At 51.3% G+C, this 19,068-nt stretch overlaps 2 protein-coding genes across 2 annotated transcripts; both read right to left on the bottom strand.

The window, feature by feature from the left end:
* Nucleotides 1-3,490: 3,490 nt before the first annotated feature.
* On the bottom strand, nt 3,491-7,259 carry RPL13A (ribosomal protein L13a). Its single transcript, XM_082862864.1, has 8 exons — nt 7,192-7,259; nt 5,530-5,602; nt 5,095-5,160; nt 4,773-4,874; nt 4,484-4,569; nt 4,245-4,304; nt 3,798-3,920; nt 3,491-3,606 (listed from the first exon to the last, which is right to left on the bottom strand). The coding sequence occupies exons 1-8, from the start codon at nt 7,204-7,206 to the stop codon at nt 3,520-3,522; spliced, it is 612 nt and encodes a 203-aa protein (XP_082718990.1). The 5' UTR covers nt 7,207-7,259; the 3' UTR covers nt 3,491-3,519.
* Nucleotides 7,260-8,276: 1,017 nt separating this feature from the next.
* FLT3LG (fms related receptor tyrosine kinase 3 ligand) lies at nt 8,277-17,644 on the bottom strand (the record flags this gene model as incomplete). The annotated part of the gene is made up of 8 exons (XM_082863206.1): nt 17,604-17,644; nt 17,385-17,451; nt 16,673-16,783; nt 16,291-16,344; nt 15,946-16,089; nt 15,345-15,483; nt 11,113-11,300; nt 8,277-8,489 (listed from the first exon to the last, which is right to left on the bottom strand). The coding sequence occupies exons 2-8, from the start codon at nt 17,415-17,417 to the stop codon at nt 8,277-8,279; spliced, it is 882 nt and encodes a 293-aa protein (XP_082719332.1). The 5' UTR covers nt 17,418-17,451; nt 17,604-17,644.
* Nucleotides 17,645-19,068: the final 1,424 nt, after the last annotated feature.

Here is a 19,068-nt window from a genome sequence, read left to right as displayed (position 1 = left end):
ATAGTTCCCTGTGCTACACAGTAGGACCTTGCTTTCCCAGCCTATATATGTAATAGCTGGCATCTGCTAATCCCAAACTCCCAATCTATCCCTCCCCCACAGCCCCGCATAGCAACCACGTTTGTTCTCTATATCTGTGAGTCTATTTCTGTTTCATAAGTTCATCTGTGTCATATTTTAGATTCCACATATAGGTGATGAATGATACATTTTTAATTATCATTGTTTCAGTCCCTCTGGGGTAGCATTGAGGGACTTTTCATTTTAGAACCTGCTATGTCTTCCCCCCAGTGACCTTGTAGTAGCTTTATAATTTATTTTTTGAAGAAAAAGTAAGTTCTGGAGTTTTTGAATGACTTAGAAAGGATTTATGATATTTAGTTTAAAAAAAAAAAAAAGCAGGACCCGGAGTTGCTGTCTACAATGTGTGCTAAACTATGTACAAAAGTTACCTATAAAAGTCTGCATAAAAGTTTCTAACTTAGAAAAAAGCCTGGAAGGAAATGCATGATATTGCCCTGGTGGTTTACATCTCCAGGTGGTGAGATTAGGTATGATTTCCTGTCTGGTGTCTTAAATGCTCAATATTTTGCAAATTGCTCAGAGCAGCTGGTGAGATTTTGATAAGGGAAGAGTAAAGAAAAGAAATACTGCTTCACTCTGAAGGGGTGAGGGCAAACTGGAGATGTTTAGGTCCTTAGCTTCTAGACATTTTTGATCACAACCACAGTAGGAAATGCATTTTGCATTGTGACCACTCACACACCTCTCTCTCACCCTCCTCTGCCTTTCTCTCTGCCTCTTTTCTAATTTTTAAGTCTTTTACTTCTCTCCTTTCCTTTCTGTAATACACTGATTTTTTTCCTTTTCATTTCTATTCAGTTTCATTATCATCACTATTATTTAAATTATTTATTTGCCTTTGCCAGGTCTTGGTTGTGACATGCAGGATCTTTCTCTTTTTAGTTGCGGCATGCCCAATCTAGTTCCCTGACCAGGGATCGAACCCGGCCCCCTGCATTGGGAGCGTGGAGTCTTAACCGCTGGACCACCAGGGAAGCCCCTCAATTTCATTATCATTTTAAGGCTACTTACAACCCACCACATCGATTTTTTTGAACTGCAGTGTGAACAGCTTTGGTGCCCAATAATAAACTTCAGCCAACTCTAGTTACCACTTGAGGGCGTATTTCCCTGTCTCTGCCAGATTTCAGACATTTACTACCATTTCACAACAGAAATCCAAAAGCTAGGAGACCTGGAGACCCTCGCCCTCCCCAGTGAGCACAGAAATGTCTATTAAAAAAGGATGTTATCCCTGCACCCCACCCACAGACCAGGGTCTCCAGGGTTGCTACAGCCCAGGAGATGAGGCTGACCTGGGACTGGCACGTCACGTTCTGTTGGAGGGTGCTTTGGTTGTGGGCAGTTGGGCAAGATGGAACTGGAGCTTTGGAAACGTTCATTCTGTTGGCCCAGAGGTTCTGATTCCCTGTACTTGTCCCGCAGGAATGATTAAGGTTATGCCTGGAGATTTCATTTGCATCCTGAGGAATGAGGAGCATCTTCTCATGTATTTATTGGCATTTGTGTATCTTCTTTGGTGAAACGTGTTTTCAAGTTTTGGCCGGTTTTATTTGGTTATCTCTTTGTTACTGAGTTTTAAAGAGTTTTTCTACATATTTGGCATTCAAGTCCTGCAAGAGATGATATGCAAATAACTTCTCCCAGTCTGACCTGTCTTCATCTCTTTAATGGTGGGTGTCTTTAGAAGTGGCAAGTTTTACATTTTTAAGCCAAATATAAGGGACTGTGGTTTCCAGGGGATTATATTGTGCTTTTACATGCAGTCCTGTTAAACTTAAGACTTAAACTCTGGTTTTCAGTTGCTTCTGTAGGCAGCTCTGCTGGTGAGCAGGAGCCCCAGGAGGGGTAGGGCACCCACTTGCAAAATGATTTTCTTAGAGAAAATTTAAGCCACTGTGGTATCTTAGACATTTTGGAGATTAAGCAAGAGAGAATGGCACAGTGCACCAAGTTATGATCTGCCCCGTGAACCAACTAGCAAGTATTGCCTACCAGTCCCAAAGGCAGCACAAATCTAGCTTTCTTCCCAGTACAGATATGCGTACCTTGGTCACACCAGACCCCTGAGTGTCATCCTGGCTGACACTGCTGACTGCATATAACCCTCATCAGTAAGATGGGGATGGGGGCCCACCTGGGTCAAGTATTGAGAGGTGACCAAGGGTGACTGTCCAGGGCTGGGTACCCTAATGTTTACCCTTTCAGGGACTCACCCTGGCAGATCTAACCAGCCTAGTTTTAATCTTACAAAGCACCAAGAGCTTTCAAATCCCACTTTCTCTAATGCCTAACCACCATTTACAAAATGTTTTTCTTGTCCATTTCTTCACATTAAGCGTGGCCTGGCGTGGCAGACTGGAAGAGACCACATGCCCCACCGTGAGGAACCAGTTTTAGAGAATGGTGGCAATTCCATACTTTGCAGCTGAATTAGGGAAGACAACTTTATGCAAACTGGGCAACACCAGGCTCTACAGGTCGTAAATACCAATCTCATAGGCACCTCAAATTCCTTGGCATGTCAGTCTCTACAAAGGCCAACTCCTCCACGAAAGGCAGTTTCTAATCCATCATCTGCAGAAAGAGCACAGCCAGTTTTCTTCTTCAAAGCCTCCCATCAGCCGAGGGCCTTGCTCCCCTGGGCCTGCCTCTATGGCAGACACACACTGCAAAGACGCCAGATTCCTTTAAAAATAATTTATTAGTTTTGGATCACAAAATATAGGGAAGACACAAGGGCAATGCCTGTGACCCCTTGGGCCGTACTTCCCTTCCATAAACACCTTTCAGAAGTTTTGGGTTTTTTTTTTCCTCTTTTTGCGGTACGCGGGCCTCTCACTGTTGTGGCCTCTCCCATTGTGGAGCACAGGCTCCGGATGCGCAGGCTCAGTGGCCATGGCTCACGGGCCCAGCCCGGGGCACGAACCCGTGTCCCCTGCATCGGCAGGCGGACTCTCAACCACTGCGCCACCAGGGAAGCCCCATAAACACCTTTTAGAACCCCAGACTCGTGCTGCCCAAGCATTCTCTCACATCCTAACAGCTGCAGAGTATAGTACCTGACCATGTGGAAAGCTTAAACAGACTCCCTGTAAGCGATGTGAGTGGCCCTTCCAATTAGGTCTTCCAACTCACTTTTGCCAGTATTGCAACAGCACTGGTTGTTCAAACTGTCCATGTCCTAAAACTCTCATGAATGAATAGGTCACAGGCAAATTCTGCCTGCACAACCCTTACAAATGTCTACGCTTTTAAAAAGGCCTTTCTTAAACAGCAGTGGGTAAGGCGCCTTTGCTATACCCAGTCTTCTAAGCCCCAGGCTGCCTGTGGCACCTGGATGGCAGCCCCTGGGGTCCCCCACATCCTAGGGTGGCGATGGAGGAAGGGCAGGCCAGGCCAAGCATGAAGAAGAAACAGTCAATTTTATTGGGCTCAGACTAAGAATCCATGGGTCTTGAGGACCTCTGTGAATCGGTCAATTTTCTTCTCTATGTTCTTTTCGGCCTGCTTCCGTAGCCTCTGTGGGGTCAAGGTAACAGGTGGTGGTTAGTGGCTGCTCCCTAGGACTGCCCTTATCCCAGGGGGCCACCCACACTGGGCCTTAGGCGGAGCCTTCTGAGGGCACAACTAAGACCCAAGTTAAGAGTAATCAGCTCCCAGACCCTGCCCCGGAAAACGTGGTGCCCCTCCAGCCACAGCCCCGCCCTCACCATGAGCTGCTTCTTTTTCCGGTAGTGGATCTTGGCCTTCTCCTTTCTCTTCTCCTCCAGTGTAGCCGTTACTGCCTGGTACTTCCAGCCAACCTCATGAGCCAGGCGCCCTAGGTAGGCAAACTGGGGGGGGAGAGGGAGAAACGAAGCTGTAAGAAGACAAGGCCAGGGTGACTAGGGGAAGGGAGCTGACATCCGGTCCTAGAGGATCCCAGTCTAGCCATACAACTTTTCAGCAAGCCCACGCTCAAGAGACACGGCTACCCCTGGCAGGGCTCTCTGCTCCTCCTGGCATCAGCTGAGCCATTGGCATTATCGGCACTGCCCACAGTGGCATCCGCAGACCATCGTGAGAAAAAACCATCATCTGCCAGTCGTAGGGCCCTAGGTGCACCCCCCAGGAAGCCTGGGACCCCAAGGCATCACTCAGCAGACCCCGGAACTCACCTTCCGTGTAGGCTTCAGACGCACAACCTTAAGGGCGGCAGGAACCACCATCCGCTTTTTCTGTTAGAGAAGGAGAGGGACTTAGAGACCTGGAGTGAGGGACAGACAGGGAAGAAGGCTGGCTGGGGCAGGCGTCTCAGCCAGTGCTGTTTTCACGAGGATCAAACAATGTAGGTAACTGCAGAACATCACGGACGCCAGACACAAAGATGCTGCTGAGGGAGATGGGTCTTGCTCACCTTGTCATAGGGTGGCGGGATCCCATCAAACACCTTGAGGCGGTCCAGAGCGGCCTGGCCTCGCTTGGTCTTGTGGGGCAGCATGCCTGTGGGCAGAGGACAACAGACCTGCTCAGCGGGGCATGCGAGGACCCCGCTGCCCCACCTGGGTGGGCGGGTAGGCAGGCGGCCTCAGATGGTAGTGCATGTGGAGTTATCTCATGGTTGGGAAACTCGAACAAGAGTGGGAAAAGTCTTCATCACCGGCCACCCGCCCCATCAGCCCCTGTGGTCCTCAGGCCCAGCTCACCTCGCACTGTCCGCCAGAAGATGCGGCTGGGGGCTCGGAAGTGGTAGGGGCCACGGGAGGGGTTGGTGTTCATCCGCTTGCGGAGGAATGCCAGGTACTTCACTGGCAAGAGGGGAGAGTGTGTGAGGCCTCAAGAGTCCTCAGGCAGATGGTAACTCCTTCCAACGCAGCACACAACCTTTCTTCCGAGGGCGTGTTCGGGAACTCAGACTAGGACCTCCCCCCACTGGTGGGACTGCTTAGGAGCCCGTGAAGGAGCCCGTGAAGTGTGAGCCCCACAGAGGTCCACCCTCTCCAGCCCCCCTCCCAGGCCCTCACTCACACTTGTTTCTATAGAAATTGCCAGAAATGTTGATGCCCTCACAGCGCACAACCACCACCTTTCGACCTAGAGGGAATGGAAAATGAGACCATCAAGGAGGTCAAAGGTTAGGAAGCAGGCCCAATTACTGCTAAGGACCCAGAAAGGAGGCTCCTTCCGTCTCAAACTGGCCACAATGCACAAGGAAGGCACGGAGTCTCCTGCCCCGTGTCACAGAGCAGCAATCGGCGGAGCTGGACTCGTGCTTAAGTTCAATTTGTTAGTCTGACAGAGCCCAGAGCCCCCAACCTAGGAGGGGAGGAGGCTGGCAGGTCTCAGAGCGGTGCATGGGGTTGATCTCATGGTCGTCAGACTCAAACGAAAGATGGTGATTTTTGCTCATCACTGACCTCGAGGCTCATGTCTGGGGAAGCTGTGGGCAGGGGGCAGACTTACCCAGAAGCACCTGCTTAGCCACGATGGCCGCCAGGCGGCCCAGGAGATGGCCTCGGCCATCGAGAACCAGGACCTGTTGGAGATAGGTTGAGAGGACTCAGAGGCACCCACAGCTTTGACTCCCCACCTCAAACAATCATTCCTCCCTACTTGATCATTTCACCTACCTCCCAGGGTGCCTGCTAACCAAGTAAGAGACACAGGAACTAGGAACTAAGCCTCACTATACAGAGATGGCCAAGAGAACAAACGACTCAGGATTTCAGTGAGTGGGGTAAGATACCCAAGGACTCCCCTCACATCTCAGCTGCTTGAAGGGCAAGAATCTTTATGCCCAGATTATGCCTGACAATCAGCGAATGAGCTACAATCTGAATCCAGACTGGCAATACTGATCCTCCAGGCAGAAGAACCTGTGATCTGGATACAAACCTTAGAATCTCGACAGAATCTGATTCTGTCCTAGTCTCAAAGATGTTTTTCTAGCATGAAGGTTCAGAGCAGATGAAACTAGGAAGGGTAGTCAAAAGCCCTGGCTGGCTCTGGTACTGACTAGATTTGCATCCTCCCGCGAACTGCTCAAACGCCAATCCTCAACTTCTTGTCAAGAGTAGAAGTCCCAACTCTTTACCAAGGGCTTCCTATACATGTTCTGATTGTTGGAAGCCAGTGTAAAAGGCTACAGAATCTAAAACCAGACTTCCTGACAATGTGACTTTGGTCAAAACCCTCCAAATCTCCAATATCTGCCTCAGGAACACTATGATAAATGAGCTGAATTACACAAAATACAAGGCAAACTATACCAGGAGCCGTAAATGCAGGGACACAGGTTCGGAGAACTCTACCACTTGCCTGGCCCCAAACGTGGTTTTCCTTCCGGAACCATAGACCCATCACAGGTAGACCCCTTCCAGAGCCATCCCCTCCTTTATATCTAATTGGTTACCCAAGAAAACTGGGCCAAGTCAGAGTTAAGTTTCTGCTGCCGTCCTTGAGGACCTCCAGATCGTTAAGGACAAAGGATATCCCAGTGCTGTAAACATTTCATTACAATCCTGTTTCCAGCACCAGCACACCTTTAAAGAGTTCCTCGACCCCCAGGAGAAAGGAAAAGAGCAACTCGCGCCTGCATGCCCTGTAGGCAGGAGCTCTCTCGACCCGCTGCAAAGATTTCGCGCTAAAATACCCACAGCTGCAGGAGACCCCTAATACGCACTCCCACGAGGCCGAAACAACCCGCGCTTTGGGCAGGGCGAAAATACCCTCCATTTTGACCAATCCTCGTCTTCTCTTCGTCCCCTGGCCGCGCAGCTGCCTTCCGCGTGCTTCCCCACCGCTGGGGACACACGGGCCCAATTCGGCCAAGACCCGGCCAAGATAAAGGTAAATCAGGCCTAGTTTTAAAATAACTTTTCTTGTGCTGGAAGCCCCGATCATTGCCCCCTGGGGGAAAAACGATGCCGCATTCTAGCCAGCCCAGAGCGTAAAAACCGCTTTATATTCCCGTTTTGGGTTCCTCTTACCCCGAAAGCTTTCTGTTTTGCTCAGTTATCGATCTTAAGTTCCACAGTACACTTACGAGGGGAAAGAGGTCCAACCCCGGTCCGGTCTCGACCCCACCCCGGCCCCACACCGCCCCGGCCCGCGAAGAGCCTGTACCTGCCCCTCCGCCATCTTCGGCAGCCGCCTGGGAAAGAAGGAACCTTAACCGCAGGGTTTCTTATCCCTTGAAACAGGGGCGGAGGAAGTGACGCAACACGGCCGCTTTCCGTCTTTTCACGGGCCAGAGTGCCGTGCGCGTGCGCAGAAAGGCCCACTGGAAGGCGGGTCGTCTTTTGACTGTCCAATCAGTATCGTTTCTATCGAACCTAGGCGGCCATGGCTGTGCCGGGCGAGATCACGTGGTGTAGGTGGGGGCTCTGCGGGGGCGGGGCTGTTCAGCCTCCGTTGCCGTATTTAGGAGGGGCTGGTAATCCTCGCGCGAGTTGTCCGCTGTGTTTGCGGTGGGACGGGGGCGAGAAGGTGGAGAGAAGCGCTCTTACCCCCTAAAGCGATAATACGTGTAGGCCCACAGCGGGCAACGAGGCATGCCCTTTTGCGCTCAGTCTAGGCTTAGAGATCTGGATTCCGGTGCCTGTCCGGCTTCCTTGTGATCTGGCTAAATCCCTGGCCATGTATGGGCCTCAGTGTCCTCAACCTGTCAAAAAGGTGGAGATAGTCTTCCCCATGAGATCTAACGCATGAAGGAATGACTTCTAGATGCCTGAGTGTTCCCCCAAAGGAGCTTCTCACTTTCTGGACTTTCTGGACAAAGCTTTTGCTTTGGCGGTTCCCCTTGACTGGGATGGCCTTCCCTCCACCCCCACCTTCTAAAATCTGGCTTGAGTCCTTCGCTCTAGAGAGCTTCCCTGTTATCTCAGGCTGGCTCAGGTACATCCTCGGGGCTCCCACAGTGCCTATGCTACCTCCATTAGAGCGTGTGTCATCCTGTACTGGGGCTCTCTGGGGCCCCTGTCTTCTCCCCCATGGACCAGGAACCCTGAGAGGGTGGGGCTGGTTCTCACTCACGTGTGGGTCCCAGCCCTGACCTGCACCGGCCCTGGGGCCCAGGAGGCCTCAGAGAATAGGTATTGAATGAAACACTGCATTAACTGAAAAACCAAGACCCAAACCCAAACTGCCCCATCCACTCACCCTGTCCCATCCACAGACAGGCCTGGCCAGAGCTGGTAGAAAAGGATGATTTATATACAATTTCCTGGGGACAAGGGCTTTGTACAGAGTGGGGAGGGTGAGGCCGGGGCTGCTGCTGGGTGCTGGCGTTGCCTCCATCCTGGGGAGACAGTGACAGGAGCAATGTGGCCAAGGAAAGGACCAGTTTCTAGCTGACTTCCTCCAAGTTCCGACTCTGTGTCCTCGGGCAGGTGACTCCTCTCTCTGGGCCTCAGTGTCCTCCTCTGTAAAATGGGATGATAGATGACTCACTGGGCTGTTTGAGGCTCCGTGGACAGAGGAGAGGAAAGCAACAAGCTCAGGGCTTGGCACAGTCTCAATGCCAAAAACAACTCCATTCACCCTGAATGCTCACTGTGTGGGCATCGCTGGCCAAGAGAACTAACTCTCTGCAACCATGAGAGATCTGCGCTCTCCAGGACAGCTGTGATACCAGCCACATGTGAATACTGTGCACTCTAAATGTGGCCAGCAAAACTGAGACAATGAGTTTTTCATTTTACCTAATTTAAACTTAAACTAATAGTGTGGTTATTGGGAGAGTGGGAAAACAAGGTGTGAACAGGGACAAGGGTAGGAGGAAAACTTCTCAATTGAAAATTGTATCTCGGGGACTTCCCTGGTGGTCTGGTGATTAAGACTTCACCTTCCAATGCAGTGCATGCAGGTTCGATCCCTGGTCCCTGGTCCCTGGTCCCTGGTTGGGGAGCTAAGATCCCACATGCCTCGCGACCAAAAAACCAAAACATAAAACAGAAGCAATATTGTAACAAATTCAATAAAGACTTAAAAAAAAAAAAGATAGAAAATGTGTTTTAAAAAAAAAAAAGTTGTATCTCAGACTTCCCTGGCGGTCCAGTGGTTAAAACTCTGAGCTTCCACTGCAGGGGGCACAGGTTCAATCCCTGGTCAGGGAAGCTCCTGCGAGGCGTGGCCAAAAAAAAAAAAAAAAAAAAAAAAAAATTGTATCTCAAAAAGAATTGTAATAAAAAGTACTGCCCGGGACTTCCCTGGTGGCGCAGTGGTTAGGAGTCCGCCTGCCAATGCAGGGGACAAGGGTTCGAGCCCTGGTCTGGGAAGATCCCATATGCTGCAGAGCTATTAAGCTCGTGCACTACAAGTACTGAGCCTGCACTCTAGAGCCTGTGTTCTGCAATGAGAAGACCTCGCACCACAGCACCACAACAAAGAGTAGCCCTTGCTCACCACAACTAGAGAAAGTCCGTGCATAGCAACGAAGACCCAATGCAGCCAAAAAAAAAAAAAGTACTCCCCAAAACAAATGCTGACATGAAAGATCATTTAATTTAGAAATTGTTCCGTGATCTAGTTATTGGAAAACTTCTGTAGGTTTCAAAGAACTTGAGTATACGAATCTACTTATGCAACTGTAAATTTCATGGAATCTAAATACTGATCAAATATTTCTGATAATTTCGCATATGCATTGAGATGTGCTGTGAGTGGTGCATACACACTACATTCTGAAGACCTGGTATGAAAAAAAGAATGTAAAAATATCTCATTGATAATTTTTTAAAGTATTGATTACATGTTGAGATGACAACATTTTGGATAAACAGGGTGAAATAAAATATATTCTTTTTTTTTTTGACCACGCCACTGGGCTTATGGGATATTAGTTCCCCAACCAAGAATCAAACCCGTGCCCCCTGCAGTGGAAGCATAGAGTCCTAACCACTGGACAACCAGGGGATTCCCTAAAATATATTCTTTATACTGACCTGCTTATTTTTACTTTAAAAAAAAGATTCAGCTACTAGAAAATTTAAAATCACATGTGTGGTGTGGCTTATATTCTATTTCCTTGGACAGCATTGCTCAAAGGGTTTTTTGTGGTCACTTCCCTTAACCTCTCAACAACTCTATGGTAGAAGGATTATTATTAGAGTCTTTTGTACAGATAAGGAAACTGAGGCAAAAGAGTGAAAGGCACAGAAGCCGGAATCAGAAGGCCCAGAGTCAAATCTTGGCTCTGTCACTCACGAGCTGTGTGACTTTTGGCAAATGACTTACCTCTCTGGGCCTTGGTTTCCGCCTCTGTGAAATGGGGATAATAATGGCACCAGCTTCTCAATTAAGTGACTTAATCTGTAGGAAGCTCCAGCGCAAGACCTGAGACACTGAGGCACTCTACGTGTGAGCCATTGACGCCAGATGTTTCTTGTTAGATCCCTCTGACCTTTTTCACACCAGCAGAGCTTTGCAGAGGCGGTCCCCTCTGCCTGCTCCAGGAGGCCGCTCTCTCCTGGCTTGTAGACTCCTGTATACCTCCCTGGAGGTCAGGGTGGGCGGTGTCCTCATGCTTGCAGGTCCCCACCGAGCTCACTGTCTTTCCCGAATCTCCCTCTTCCCCCCAGGCTCCCCACTGGGCCAGACCCAGCGTCCTCTGCTTGCGTCACCTCCCCTTCCTCCTTCCTCGCACCCCCCACCAAGCCTGTCAGTCTCCAGCCCCATCCCTCCCAATGATCCCTGACCCCTGACTCTGCCCGTCCCCTCCTCTCCGTCCCCATGGTCCGGCCCTGGCTCAGGCCTTGTCCTCTCTCCCTGAACCCTCGCCCAGCAGCCTCCTCTTTGGCCTCCAGTCTGCTGTCTGTTCCAGTCTGTCCCCCTCCATGGCCCCAGAAGGGTCTTCTTGCACACGGACTGACCCACCCCTTCCCTACTCAAGTTCCCCACCCGGCCCCCACCACACATGCCACCCACGCCAACACCAAGTCCAGGGTCCTCAGGTTGATGAGGAGTCAGTGCTCCAGGTAGGGCACCTATGGCCCCCAAAGGATCAGCTGACTCCGGCCACGCCCTCTGCCCACCCCACTGGCTCACCCGCTCCCCAGGGTAAGGCATCCTCTGTCTCTTCCTTCGCCAGTGCAGGCACCAGGCAGCGGCCAGCAGCAGGAGGGCCACGGGCAGCAGCAGCAGCAGCAAGAGAAGCAGAAGAGGGGCCTGCGGGGCCGGCAGGGATGTGGCCCCCAAGGCCCCAGGACTCCTTGGGGGCAGCAGGGTGGAGGAGTCTGCCAGGAGAGAGGAGGCTGGGTGACTGAGAAGAAGGGGCAGGCCAGGGAAGGAAAAAAAGGCCTGCCTGGTCCTGCTGTGTGACCTCAGGTGGGCTGCTCACTTCTCTGGGCCTCAGTCGCCTCATCCATAAAATGGGGATAATTATTGTATCGAATTCATAAGGTTGTCACAAAGATTAAATGCATGAATATACCGAAAGTGCTTAGAACAGTGTCTAGCATGTAGTAAGGTTGAATTTTATTTATTTTTTAAAGCCATTAATAACTTTTTATTTCAAATATATCACTGTACTTTTTTTTTCTTTTTGCCCACACGGCATGTGGGATTTTAGTTCCCCGACCAGGGATCAAACCCAGGCCCCTGCCAGTGGAAGTGCGGAAGTCCTAACCAGTGGACCTCCAGGGAATTCCCTACATTTTATTTTATAAAGGGACAAATGTGTGTCTAGTGCTTATGTATCGATTTGCTTATTTGTCTTCTTCCCCCAATAGTCTATGAGCTACACGAGGGTGAGAGGAGCCTTATTGCCAGAACCTACTACTTAGTGCTTACTAAATAATAGTTTAATTTACATAAAGTAAATATCTGAGTGGATGAATGGACAGATGATAGAACAATGAAAGATACAAAGTGTGAAGCTATGATGTCTCACAAGGCCCTACTTGATCTGGGCCCCTTTGTTTCTTCTGTACCCTCACCACCCACCTTCTCCCCTTTGCTTACTTGGCCTCAGCCACTGGGGCCTCCTCATGATTCCTTAAACAGGTAGGCAGGTTTCTGCCTCAGGGCCTTTGCACTGGCTGTTCCCTTTTTCACAACTTTCAGTGACTTTCCAGCTAACCACCTCAGCCCATGATTCCATCACCCTGTTTTAATTTGCCTGCATGGGTCTCATTACACTCACTTTCCTGATTAATTATATGTTTACATGTTTATCGTCTGTCTCCTTGATTAGCAGGTCAGCCTCCCATGGACATGGACTTGATCTTGTTCTGTGCTGTGTCTCCAATGCCAGGCGCCAGGGAGATGGTTAATAAAGGTTGGTTGAATGAATGATTAGTGATACATGTAAATACAAATGACAACGTTAAATATAAATGACTAGGACTTCTCTGGTGGCACAGTGGTTAAGAATCCGCCTGCCAGTGCAGGGGACATGGCTTCGATCCCTGGTCCGGGAAGATCCCACATGCCGCGGAGCAACTAAGCCCATGCACCACAACTACTGACCCCACTCACCACAGCTACTGAAGCCCATGCGCCTAGAGCCCGTGCTCCGCAACAGGAGAAGCCACCGCAATGAGAAGCCCGCGCACTGCAACAAAGAGTAGCTCCCGCTCGCCGCAACTAGAGAAAGCCCGCGCGCAGCAATGAAGACCCAACGCAGCCAAAAATAAATAAATTAATTAATTAAAAAAATATATATAAATGACTAAATGATTGGAAATGCAGGAAGAAACTGAGAAGAATATAATTAGAGTGGGAGGTTTTCTTATGTCCCCCCACCCCCACCCCCTGCACAACTTGCGGGATCTGACCAGGGATGGAACCTGTGCCCCCCTGCAGTGGAAGCATGGAGTCCTAACCATTGGACCGCCAGGCAAGTCCCTAGAGCGGGAGGTTTTTAACCATCCCTCTCAGAACTTGACACATCTTGTAGACAAATATAACGAAGACAGAAAGTCTCTGAATAATACCAAGATAAGGTTGATAGAATATATACACACTGATTCAACCCTGATCGTACCAAAAAACAAAACAAACTATTATTTTCCTAAGACCTTGTTCAGTTACAAAACTGATTATATACTTGGCCGTAAAGGAAACCTTAATAAACTGAACAAGTTAAGTTTTCACAGGGCGTGGTCTCTCGTCATATTCCAATAAAGTTATTTCACTTTGAAACTTTTTTTTTTTTGGCCGCACCGCGTGGCTTGCAGGATCTTAGCTCCCTGACCAGGGAATGAACCTGTGCCCTTGGCGGCAAAAGCTCAGAGTCCTAACCACTGGACCTCTAGGGAATTCCCCACTTTGAAACTTTAGGGCTGGCCCATCCAATATGGCGGCCACTTGCCTCACGTGGCGAATAAATATGTGACCTGCAGCCAATCTGAACTGAGATGTGCTGTCCGTGTAAAATACACACCAATTCTTAAAGACTTAGTAGGGAAAAAAGGATGTGAAATACCTCATGAAGTAATTTTTAAAAATATTGATTATGTGTTGAAATGATATTATTTTGGGTTAAAATATATTGGGTTAAATAAAAAATATTGAGTTAGTAAAATTTCTGGTTTAGGGACTTCCCTGGCGGTCCAGTGGTTAGGACTCTGAGCTCTCACTGCCGAGGGCCCTGGTTCGATCCCTGATCAGGGAACTAAAATCCCACAAGTTGCGGGGCATGCACCCTCCCAAAATTTGTGATTTAAATATTATTTTAAAATTTATAAAATTATGAGAATTAAATTCAAGGAACTTCCCTGGTGGTCCAGTGGTTAAGGCTCCACTAAATAAATAAATAAATTCAATAACATCACAGAATTCCCGGGCGGTCCAGTGGTTAGGACTATGCGCTTCCACTGCAGGTGGCACGGCTTTGATCCCTGGTTGGGGAACAAAGATCCCACAAGCCATGCAGCACAGCCAAAAAAAAAAAAATAATAATAATAATAATAAATTCAATAACATCATTATAGAGAACAGATTACTGGCTGACGGGTTAGGATGGGAGTTTTAGGACGAGATCTAGTTGCACAAACTCACATGTGGTTACACAAAGCTACATGTGTGAAAAAATTACATAGATACACATACATACACACACACACACACACTCTCTCTTTTAGGGGTTGAATGTGTCCCTCAAAATTCATACGATGAAATCCTAACCCACAGTACCTCAGAATGTGCCCTTATTTGGAGATCAGGTCTGCAAAGAGGTGATCAAGTTAAAATGAGGTTGTTAATGGTGGGCCCTAATACAATATGACTGGTATCCTTATAAGAAGGGGAAATCTAGACACAGAGATATGCATAGGGGGAGAGTGCCATGTGAACATGAAAATGGCCATCTATAAGCCAAGGAGAGAGACCTGAAACAGATCCTTCCCTCACAGCCCTCAGAAGAAGCTGGTCCTGCTGACCCCTCAATTTCCCAACTGTAAGAAGATAAACTGCTGCTGCTTCAATCACCTGGTTGGTGGTACTTTGTTACAGCAGCTGTAACAAACTAATACACATACACATGCATGCACTCATATATAACTGGTAAACTCTGAATAAACTCTGTGGATTGCACCCATGTCAATTTCCTGGTTTTGACATTGTGCTAGAATTAATGTTACCAAGCAAAAGGTACCACTGGGGAGGCTGGGTGAAGGGTGTGCAGGACCTCCCTGTACAGTTTCTATGCCCCTTTCCTTTGAATCTGTAATTATCCCAACATAAAAAAGTTTTAAAAATAAATCCACCAATAATATGCTAAAAAATAACAAACATTAAGAATCCTGGGCTTCCCTGGTGGCTCAGTGGTTGAGAGTCCGCCTGCCGATGCAGGGGACACGGGTTCGTGCCCCGGTCCGGGAAGATCCCACATGCCGCGGAGCGGCTGGACCCGTGAGCCATGGCCGCTGAGCCTGCACGTCCAGACCCTGTGCTCCACAATGGGAGAGGCCACAGCAGTGAGAGGCCCGCGTACCGCAAAAAAAAAAAAAAAAAAAAAAATCCTGAAAAATAAGTGAATTAACCTTTTTTCTTTTTAACTTTTTTTAAACATGGCTACAAGAAAATTTACACTTAAATGTGTGACTCTCATTCTATTTCTATGGCATACGGCTACCTCAGAGAAACAGGCAGGATTGGTTAATCCCTTCTCAGAGATGGGTAAACTGGGGCCCAGAGGGGGATGACAGGCCCAAAGTCACACAGCCCATAGGAACACGGTGGGGTCTGGGGAGCCCTGAGTGGAAGGGGTGAGGGCCTAGTGAAGGTGAGAGAGGAGGGGGTGGGGCGGTGGGCTATGGGGTGCTGGGCACCTTTACCCGGCTGACACTGCAGCTCCAGGCACCTGGAGAAATTCCGCCGGGTGATCCAGGGCTTCAAGGCCACCAGCTGCTGGGAAGTGTCCTGCAGGAGGTGGGAGATGTTGGCCTGGACGAAGCGAAGACAGCTGGGGAGGGGCTGGGGGCAGGGGAGGGAGACGTCACCACAGCATCACCCCTAGCGTCACCTCAGGTCAAGGGCAAGCCCTGGGTCTCACAGAGAGTTTGGAGCCTTGCTCCCCCAGGTTGCTAGGGGGAAGCCTCCTTAGCAATGCGGTCAGACCTGGATCAGGAGGGAGTTTAGATCCCCTCCTTCTCCGGGTTGCTAGGGGTGAGAACCCCTTAGCAATATCCTTCAACAGGGCCTGAGAAACAAACTTAGAATTGGTGCATTGGGCTCAGACCCCTGGCCATCCTCCAGTACTTAGAGAATTGTCCCTTCCCAGCACTGAGGGACCCCAGCAGGACTGGGCTTCCAGCTCCACCTCCCTCAGGCTGATCAGGTCAAAGGAAATCTCCAGTAAGTCCTAGCAGACCTTTGCTTCCAATCCCTAGGAAAGCATCGCGCTCCCCTCACTTGTTCCCCCAGTTCAGGGCTGACCTGGAAGGCACATGAGGTGACGAAGTGTATCTCGGTGTTGACAGCCTCCAGCAGTTTCCCCATCTGGGACCCAGCCACAGTCTTGAGCCGTCCCATCCAGCGCTGGGCCAGGACCAGACGCCAGAAAGCCCCACAGAGCTCGTCCTGGGGAGAGACCACCCAGGCTCTGGGTCCCGTGGGCGGAGGGGGCAGGGGGCTTAGACTGGTGGGGCTGGGGGCCGGGACTCCAGGGTCCCGGGGGAGGAGGGGGCCGGGTCAGCACACTAGCCTGGGTCCCTGAGGGGTGGTGAGTCTCGAATCTCTCCTTCCCACCTCCATCCCGGGCCCCTCCCATCTGTGACTCACGTCCTGCAGGTTGGAGGCAACAGTGACTGGGTAATCTTGAAGCAGGTAGTCAGACTGCGGGAGAAAACAAAGTCAGGCCTGGCTGCAGACAGGAGGAAAGAGAGCTATGGGGACCTGGGGGCGGGGGGACAGCGGCCCAGAGAGAAGGGGGCGGGACCCAGGGTGGGGAGATGGGAACCCAGAGAGAGAGGTACAGAGACCCGGAGGGGGCGGGGACCCGGAGAGAGGGGGACAGGGACCCAGAGAGAAGGGAGCAGGGACTTGGGAGGGGAGCCGGGGACCCAGAGTGGGGAGACAGGGAGCCACCCACCGAGACCTAGACAGGGGGAACTCAGACCTAGAGACAGAACCTGGGCCTCAGATTTGGAGCAGGGACGCTCACCAGCTTGCCGATGGTGCTGGTGAAGGTGGAGGAGATGGGGCTGTGGGGGAAGGAGCAGTCCGGGGCCCCGCGGAGGCGGGGGCTGAGCAGCAGCAGCAGCAGCAGCGAGGTCTGCGGGCGGCGCGGGGTGAGGCCTCCATTGGCCCCGCCCCGCCCCCTCCCTTGTCGAGGCTGCCCCCTCCGGCCCCCTTTTCTCTCTTCCCTCTTTCTCCTTTCCAGCTCTTCCACTTCTCAGCTCCTCCTCCTCTTGGCTCCTGTGTGCCCACCTCTGACCATCTTTCCTGTATCTCTTTCTGCCTCTGGTCGGGCGCTGACCAGTTTTCACCCTCCTCTGCCCCATCTGTTTCGCCCCCCATCTCCCCACCTCGACCCATCTCTCTCCACTTCTGCTCACTTCTGCTCAGAATTTTCTCATCTCTGTCCATCCCTCTGCCCCTCCATGCTCATCTCTCTTGTTTCTCCCTAGATCTGGGTCCCAGCTTTACCATTTGTACCCACCTCCCTGTTTCTTCCCCCGACCCTTACCCATCTCTCCCCACCCCGTCCATCTCCCCGCAACTCTGTCCATCTCCTCCCAACTCTGTCCATCTTCCCCACCCCTGTCCATCTCCCCACACCCTGTCCACCCCAACTCTGTCCATCTCCCCTCTCAGCTCTGCCCATCCTGACACCGCTCTTCCTTTCCCCCACCTTAACCCCCAGGGATACGCACAGTTGGGCTCCAGGCTGGCGCCAGCACTATCATTTCGGCCCGGGGCCCCTCATGCCTGTGGCCGGATCTTGGAAGGGACAGAAGAGCGAGTCTCGGACCCCCGCACCCCAGCCCCTTCCTTGCCCGCCCCTCCCGCCCCTTCACCTCCCCGCCCCTCCCCCTCCCCGCCCCTCCGCCCCTCCCTCGGTCCTTTGATGTGGCTAAGTTTCCGCCTCCTACTCTATAGAGCTTCCTGCGTGAAGCACGGTTATGGTGAAAACTCCTCATCTCTCCTTCTAAGAACCCCGACGTCCGGTGCCTGCAGCCCTCCCCGGGCCAGGGACCCAGGAATCCCACCCCCACCCCTCTCCGCTCAGCCCCAAGAGGGGGATCCCGGCCCCGCCCTTCGGGGACCAGGATCCCCTTTCTCCTCACGCACCAGGCTGCCCCAGCTGGGTGTGGAAGGGGCCACGCCGGGTGACAGCCAGAGATCGAAAGTGAAAGGAAATATTGGGGGGAGATAGTGAGCTGGGAGGGGGGGGAATCGGGCTGGTGCAAGGGGCGCCACCTGGTGGTGACAGTGGCAGCTGACGCCGCAAAGGGCGCCTCAGTGGGACTCCCGCTCAAGCGGGCTGAGGTTGGGTTGTTCCATAGGGGGGGGGACAGAGTGAATGGGGAGCTGCGGTTCCAACATGGATCTGCCTCTAGCTAGAGCTAATCACACAGGGCCAGGAGGCGGTCACCCTGAGCCCTTCATCTTTGCCTTGAAACCTCTGCCCCAGCCCCCAACCCCGGTCACCTTCCACATCGAGGTAAGTGACAGCTCCATCCTTCCAGGTGTTCAGGCCCAAAGGCATGGAGGGGACTTGTGACTCTGTTTGCCTCTCACTATCCGCTGATAGTCCAGTCCGTCAGCAAAGTTGTTGGCTGACCATCAAAATGTATCCAGAATCCGACCACCTCTCATCACTCCCACTGCCACCACCATCACCTGCCTGAATATCACTGTTCCCTACTCACCTTATCAGCTTCCCTGCCTCAGCCCTCACCTGCCACAGCCTGTTCTCCATATGCAGCCAGAGGGAGCCTGTGAAGACCTAAGTCCCCTCACGTCCCTCCTCTGCTCCAATGCCACCGCCCAACCCCGTACCTGCCACAAAAGTCCAAGTCCTCACTGTGGCCTAGACAGACCTGCAGGATCTGGCCCTGTCCCCTGCCTCCGCTCTCCTCCCTCTTCGCTCAAATCCAGCCAAGCTGGCCTAAGGCAGGCATGCTCCTGGCCCAGGGCCTTTGCACTGGTGGTTCTCTCAGCCTGGAATGCCCTTCCCCCAGATACCCACATGGCTCAACCTGATCTCATTCAGGTCTTTGCTCAACTACACAAGGCAAAGCCTTCCCCAACCACCCTTTTTCGAGTTGCACCCCCCTCCCAGCACTCCCACTCATCCCTGCTTTGCTCTCTCCCTCGCCACTCATGACCTTCTGACACACCATTGCCGTTTACTTTTCTTCTTTATTGTCAGTTGTCCCTATGAGGACGTCAGCTCTGGGAGGATCACGGTGAGTGTCCGCTTACCCTGCTGGATCTCCAGCACCAAGAACTGTGCGTGGCTCACGGCAAGTGCTCAGTCAACATTTGTTAAATGAATGAACAAGTGGATCCTGGCCCCTTCGGCATTTTTGTGGTATATTGGAGAATGCATCT

This window comes from Leucopleurus acutus (assembly GCF_964270905.1).
Source record: "Leucopleurus acutus genome assembly, chromosome: 20".
NCBI lineage: Eukaryota > Metazoa > Chordata > Mammalia > Artiodactyla > Delphinidae > Leucopleurus > Leucopleurus acutus.
This window is presented reverse-complemented; position numbering and strand designations above follow the sequence as displayed.